The sequence below is a fragment of the Hoplias malabaricus genome, chromosome 1 (genome assembly GCF_029633855.1).
Source record: "Hoplias malabaricus isolate fHopMal1 chromosome 1, fHopMal1.hap1, whole genome shotgun sequence".
Lineage (NCBI taxonomy): Eukaryota > Metazoa > Chordata > Actinopteri > Characiformes > Erythrinidae > Hoplias > Hoplias malabaricus.
Window position 1 is genome coordinate 21,883,381 of NC_089800.1, and position 7,200 is coordinate 21,890,580.

At 37.8% G+C, this 7,200-nt stretch overlaps 1 protein-coding gene across 3 annotated transcripts in view; it reads left to right on the top strand.

The window, feature by feature from the left end:
• The window catches only part of acsl3a (acyl-CoA synthetase long chain family member 3a), a 23,728-nt gene extending 18,512 nt beyond the window's left edge, over window positions 1–5,216 (top strand). For all 3 annotated transcript variants that reach the window (XM_066652012.1, XM_066652079.1, XM_066652168.1), the window contains 4 exons: window positions 382–573; window positions 1,280–1,394; window positions 1,787–1,944; window positions 2,631–5,216. In XM_066652012.1, the coding sequence (XP_066508109.1) occupies window positions 382–573; window positions 1,280–1,394; window positions 1,787–1,944; window positions 2,631–2,788 (623 nt within the window). In that variant the 3' untranslated portion in view covers window positions 2,789–5,216. The remainder of the gene's footprint in view (window positions 1–381; window positions 574–1,279; window positions 1,395–1,786; window positions 1,945–2,630) is intronic.
• The last annotated feature ends 1,984 nt before the right edge of the window (window positions 5,217–7,200 follow it).

Genomic DNA, 7,200 nt, shown 5'->3' on the forward strand with positions numbered 1-7,200 from the left:
TAAATGATTTATACAGCTGAAAATAGATGGTAACACATTGAGTTAGAGGTGTTACTGATAACATATTGTTTACTAAATGCCATCTTCAAAATGTTTCATAACCTTTCTCAGCGATCTAAGCCTTTATTTTTTCCATCACAGTAAACAAACACTTGTTATTGCTGAAAGCTTTTTGCCTTTCTCAGCTATCATTTTTAGAGCACTCTCTTTTGAAACTATCTCCAGGTCTTTGAGGTTAGAAGGATTTCTTGCCATCAGCCTGGTCTTTACTTCCCTACCCAGATTTGCAGTGGGATTCAGGATGAATTTTTTCTGCAGACTGAAAAAATCCTGACATGGCCTCACCTCTCACAACTTCTCTATCTTTTAATGTCTATTCAGGCGGTTACCGGAGCACAGATAAGCCCTGTCCTCGAGGAGAGATTCTGATTGGTGGACCCAACGTCACCATGGGTTACTATAAAAACAAAGTGAATAATCAGGGGGATTTCTTTGTGGATAAGAATGGCCAGCGGTGGTTCTGCACCGGAGACATTGGCGAAGTCCAAGCAGATGGCTGTCTCAAAATCATTGGTGAGCACAAAAAAACTTCTCTGTTTGTCATAATTACAGCATAACTACAGAGACATTGAAAGAGAGAGCTGTGGCTGTTAGAAACACAAGAAAAGATTTTCAGTGACAAACTACTGTGAAAATATAAACAAAGTTGCAACGTAATGCAGCACATTCCCCAAAGTTGTGATTGAGACAATAATAATGACACCTTTCGCTAAAAGCAGATACATATAGAAGGTAAGAAAAAGATTGTGAGCAAAGTGGGATCATGGCTCAGCACTTTTTTGTCACACGTTGAGAGGAATTTGACCAAAACTTTGAAAAAAGAACAATTCTCAAAGCAGGAACACAAAAGATTTAGATTTTGCAGCATTTCCCCTAGATACTGTTATTTATTTTGAGAACATTCAGAAAATCTCAGTTTGACGAGTGCAAGGTTAGACATCACTACTGAATGTTGGTGACCTTTTAGCCCTCAGATGGCGCTGCATAAGAAACTAAAGTAGCTGCATGGAATTAGGCGTACTTAGGTACTTAGGAGTATTTTCTGAAAACAGTGGTGGTAAACTATTAACAGAGTAATAGAAAACAGATTAACTGCAAAACACTGGTTATATTTTGGTATATAACTGTTACTGATTTGAGAAATATAACATATATAACATAATATAATATATATATGCTTAATACTAAGGAGTACATTTGTTTATTCCTATTTATGCAGACCGGAAAAAAGATCTGGTGAAGCTTCAGGCCGGGGAGTATGTGTCTCTGGGAAAAGTGGAGGCCATTTTGAAAAACTGTCCTCTTGTTGATAACATCTGTGCCTATGCCAACAGGTAAGACCCCAGCGACACAAAGGTGCCCCAGAAATGATTGAAAGAACATACTCAATAACACTAATGCAGAAAAGGCTACTGAATATTCTTTGTCCTTTTGCAGTTGTTTAACTTGGAACTCACTTAATTTTATGGTAAATAATAAAGAAATAAAATAGTAGTTTGTTAACTAGATGATACAAAACACTTGAGTAATACATCACTCCAGAGAACACCTTCATCATCAATGGTGTGGCTGAGATTCCTCCACCTACTTTTACAAATACTGACACTGCACAATTATGTACTTAATTTACACATATTTTTTGAAGAAATTGCCTGTTTTGTTATGAAAACATTTAAGCGTTTTGCACATAATGTGTTTTTTTTGTCTGTCCCTTCTGTCACCACAGTGAGGAGTCATATGTAATTGGCTTTGTGGTGCCTAATCAGAAACAGCTCTTAGCACTAGCGGAGAAACACGGCATAAGTGGCACGTGGATGGATATGTGTAATAACCCAGTAATGGAGAAAGAGGTGCTTAAGGTCATTACTGACGCGGCATTGGCAGGTAAACAAAGATATTTTTGTCATTCTGTACAGGGAAAGCATTTCATGTTATGCAGCCCCTGTACTATATTTACTTCCCAAGAATCTGATGATCATATCAGAGTGAGCATTGTTGTAAATGTGGTCTAAGCATTGGCAGAATCATAAGGAGATTATGACTTGACCCTTTTGGTTCCTCTGCCATTTGAGACAACATTAGGGAGCACTAATGGCCTCACCATGTGGGTGGGTAGGGTGACCTCCTTCTCCCCTCACTTTCAGCATAAAAAATCAGGGAAGTTAGTGCCCTCCTGCAAGCACGATGAGACATATGTTGTGTCAGCAGCAATTTGAAAAGAAGGACTCGGCTTCACGTCTCAGAGGAAGTATGTGCTTGCCCTCAACCATCCAGGCGGGTGGCTTTGGAATTGCTGAGAAAATTAAGTAAATTTTTTAAGATAAAATTAAAGGCTATATTTTACTGGGGCTTTTTCACTGCTTTGTCAACTTCTTGAATAAACTTTGTGTTTTTGCTGACTATTTTGGAATTTCTAGACTTTTTTTTTTTTACTTTATCTCTAGAGAATTATACATTTTATTGTTTTTTTATTTTTATCATACGTACTTTATTTATTCAACATTTATTTATCTCTTTATTCATTGGCAATTATCTGTTTCACCGTTTCCCTTTGCCTTTTCTTTAAACAGGACAGCTGGAGAGATTTGAAATCCCACAAAAGGTCCGTTTGATCGCAGAGCCGTGGACTCCAGAGATGGGCCTTGTAACTGATTCTTTCAAACTCAAACGCAAAGAGATCAGAACATACTATCAGCAAGAAATTGAGAGGCTGTATGGTAGCAAGTAAGTCAGATCTAACCAAATCTAGATCTGACCAAAAAGAACGGCCATGGTGTTTGCAAATGGAGCGTATGTTTTACTATTATGATGTCCCAACCTCAATCAGAAATGTCTGGCCAGTTTTCTGTGAACCCTCATTATTTACAACACATCTGACTGACACAAACAGACATGTTAGTAACTATAAATGGCATGTTTGTATCTACATAATTATAGAGTGTTACAAGAGCACTCAAACAGATTCTGTTATTGTTTATGAAGTGCTTTAGTTTGTTTGCAAAATCTATTTAATTCTACATACACTGTAGAATGAATATATAGTGTATACTTTATGTGTAAAGAATGCATAATAACTGTTCAGGAAATAAGGTTTTAAAAAATCACAAATATTAAAACAATAGTTTGTGGTAAAATCCATGGACTGACACAAAGATCCTTAACTTTTATGAGTCTGAGTAATTTTTTAATGATTGTCCTTAGAATGCTTTACTTTGAAAGGAACAATTTTTTTAGCAATATTTAAAAACACTTAAAAAGAAAAACAATAAATTTGATGCAAGTGCAGCCCGTCCAAATGTGCAACAAATTGATTGCACTTCATACGTATAAACCAATTTTGAATTTGATGCTTGCAGCACATTCATAAAATAAGAATGAAAAGTGTATAGAACATATGACTTACATTTTTTTTTAATTCAAAATGAAAAGTTGAATTAAGTAAAGATGTGGCATGGTGCACCGTTTTGTGCCAAAGAACATTTTTCAGTGCATGATTGCGCAGAATTTAAGTCTTTAATTGTCTGCTGTACATTACCATTTGGAGCAATCTTAATTAGCATTAGACAAGGCCAAATGCCACTGCTGAATATGTGTGACCTTCAAGCCTTCAGATAGCTCTGAATGAGAAACCATCCTGCTGTCACTGCATCAATTAATGCAACATCAAAGTCTGCAATAAGAAAAGTATACTTCAGATCTGTGTAAAAACAGTAGCAAGTTCTCTGCCAAGTTCTGTGCTGTTGTCAGATGAGTCCATGTTTCAGTTGGACACTGAATGCTCTGCGCTGATTTTTAATATTTGTGAAGGTACCATTGATGTGGAGTCATATATCATATTTTAGAGAGAAACATTGTCTTTTCTTGTGAATTCCATGGTTTATTCAGAGAGACAGTAGCAGGCATTGTTCTGCATTATTATAACAGTGTGGCATAATAGACACAGAGTGTGTGTGCTTTACAAGAATGTGTGCCTTCTCTCTATGGTTCTTCATGAAAGGGAGAGGTATCAAGATCAAGCCAAAATTAGTAAACTTTCCACTTGCAAAATTTCAACAATTTCAATAAAAATCTTAACATGTAAAAAGTTTAATTAAAATGATAATAGTATGAATGTAACACTGTGGTTAAAGCATGCCACAGTTCTTACTTGTTGGTGTGAGTTGTAGGCATCAAATTCAAAATTTGTTCATATTTACAAAATAAAAAGTATAGTTAGTAAAGATTGTAGATTTTTTCTTTGTAATGACCTCAGTTAAATGAATGTTTACAATAATTAACATATCACAGATTGCCATCTTTGTGTCTGTTGTGTTCTGGCATGATTCACTAGTTTGTTCTATAATTATTCATCATCAAAGGCTTCTTTTTTTTTTGTGGTGGACATTTGATGTTATGTTTTTTCCCAGGATCTCACTTTATATCCAGGCACCAATGGTATGCCTTATTATTACTTGAATGAATTCATTATTTTAACCAGATTGTAGTCATTTGAAATGCTCACCTCATGAACTGCTTAGGTCCAAAAGCATATTTGTACACAACATGTCCACACACCTGTGATGGACTGGCACTCGGCACAGATTCTGGGAAGGCTCCAGACAGAACTGCAGCACTAAGCAGGATGTGCAGGTTACAGAAAATGAATGAATGGATCCTGTTATTTTGTTGTCAGTATTAGTAATATTTCATTTATTTGCTGTGACCAGATCTTCATGATCAGTACCAAAGCCTACCCAGAATCGTTGGGCACAAGGCGGAAACATGGGGCACCAGTCCATCACAATGCATCTCACACACACACGGGTTTCACACAGCCAATCAACATACAAGCATAAGTTTTTGGACTGTGGGAGGAAGCCAGCGTCCCCGAAGGAAATGTAGATAATCATAGGGAGAGCACATCACACTCCTTATAGAGAGCAGGGATTAAATACAGGAGCACAAGGCCCTGGAGCTGTGTGGCACTCACTGCAGCACCAGTATGTTGCCCAATATTACTACTATTACTAATAATAATATTTATTATTATTATATTATTGTTATTACTGACCACACGCTCTGGCTCTGTTGCCTTAGGAATCAGTGCCTCATCTGTATACAGCTTTGTGTATTTGTAATATGCAATAACTTGAAATGTACTCTATTATGGTTAAATAAATGAGTGAATATGAATTTAAATAAAAAATCAATTAAATTTATGTAATTAATAACACTGCAATTTGATCATTTTGTCCATTTTGACACTACATTCTGACATGGGCTGACTCTTTTGATCAATCTGCTGAGAAACTAGAAATATTCAGTCTAAAAACAGCTGTTGGACTTCCTCGAAGGACTATAATGTTATAATTTGGGAGTCATATAAAATACTGTACTTCTTTTATTAATGTAGCTACATGCATTTTATAGACTGTAGCTCTTGAACCTGAATATTTATTTATTTATTTATTATTATTCTGCTTGATGTAGGCGCCACTGTGGCCCAGCAGGTCGTGTCTCTGTCACAGCTGCAGGGTCCGAGGTGACTGTCTGTGAGGAGTGTGGTGTGTTCTCCCTGTGTCTGCGTGGGTTTCCTCCGGGTACTCCGGTTTCCTCCCACGCTCCAAAAACACACTTTGGTAGGTGGATTGGCAACTCAAATGTGTCCATAGGTGTGAGTGAGTGTGAGTGTGTGTTGCCCTGTGAAGGACTGGCGCCCCCTCCAGTGTGTATTCATGCCTTGCGCCCAATGATTCCAGGTAGGCTCTGGACCCACCGCCGTGAACTGGATAAGGGTTACAAATAATGAATGAATGAATATAATGCTTGATGTGCCTTTGTGCTGCTGCTACTGCAGACCTGATCAATGACAATATCATAGAAAATGATATAGTCATCACAAGCATTTTTTTAAAAACTCATTAAAATTCCCATATTTTGTAAACTGTCTCCACAGCTGAAACGGAAAATAATAAGTGAAAAGTAATAAGAAGTAAAACAGTGTAAATATCACTTACAGGACCTTTCAGGGATTAAAAGCATTTGTACCTGTATGTGATTAAATATCCGGGTCTATCTGCTTTTGGCTCTAAAAACTGAGTGTCCTGAGAATCTGAGGGATGTGAAGCAAGTTACCAACGGTTTGTTTTCCATTCATTCATCCATTGTCTGGAACTGCTCATCATTTAAGGGTCGTGGTGGGTCAGGAACCTACCTGGAATCACCTGGCACAAGCAAGAAACACACACAGGATGGGGCGCCATTCCACCACAGGGCACCACACACACACCTCTGGACAAGGATGGGAGGAAACCAGAAAACACCTGGAGGAAACCCACACAGACACAGAGAGAACATGGACAGTCACCTAAGACAGGGCACAAACCCACAAGCCCAGGAGCTGCCTGACAGTAACACGCCCTGTTGCACCGCTCTGTCACAATTGTTTTTACAAAGCATTTACAAATTTTTTAAATATAGCCATAATGCTCTTAAAAGATTGCACTGTTGTTTACAAGTAATTTTAAAGTGTATTATGTTTTCAACATACATTCGTATATATTTTTATGAATACAACTTTATGTTTTTTTTCGCTGTAAAACATCATTCTCACCAGCTCATGATGTGCAATCAAACAAATACACTGTCCCGCCTACACTCTCAGAGAAAAGGTGCTGTAAAGGTTCAGTGTAGGAACAGTGTAGTGTATCTTTAAAGGTACAGCAGTGGTGTTAGATTCCAGTTGTGTTCCCTAAAGGTTCATTACATTCTCTTCTCCAGAAGGAGAGGGGGATCTCTGTGATCTTTCATTATACAACTGTGGAGAATAAAAGAACACAATAAAAGTCCTGGAGATGAAACGGGGCGAATGACATCAACATAACTTTAACATCCACAGTTAATAAAGAATAAGGTACAGTTCTGTTCCACTGATTAAAAGGTGCAGTACATGTTCCACTGAGGGTCCACCACAGAGCGCGTGTGATGATGATGATGATGATAATGATGATGATGATGATCACTCAGACATGTAGCACACGTCAATACTCAACGGTAACTCAGTCCAACCCCCTGCACCTCGTCACACAGCGAAGAGTCACGTGATCCCTACAGTCTCGGTTGCTATTTAAACCCAGTGCCTCCATCCTGACTCTTCCCGGG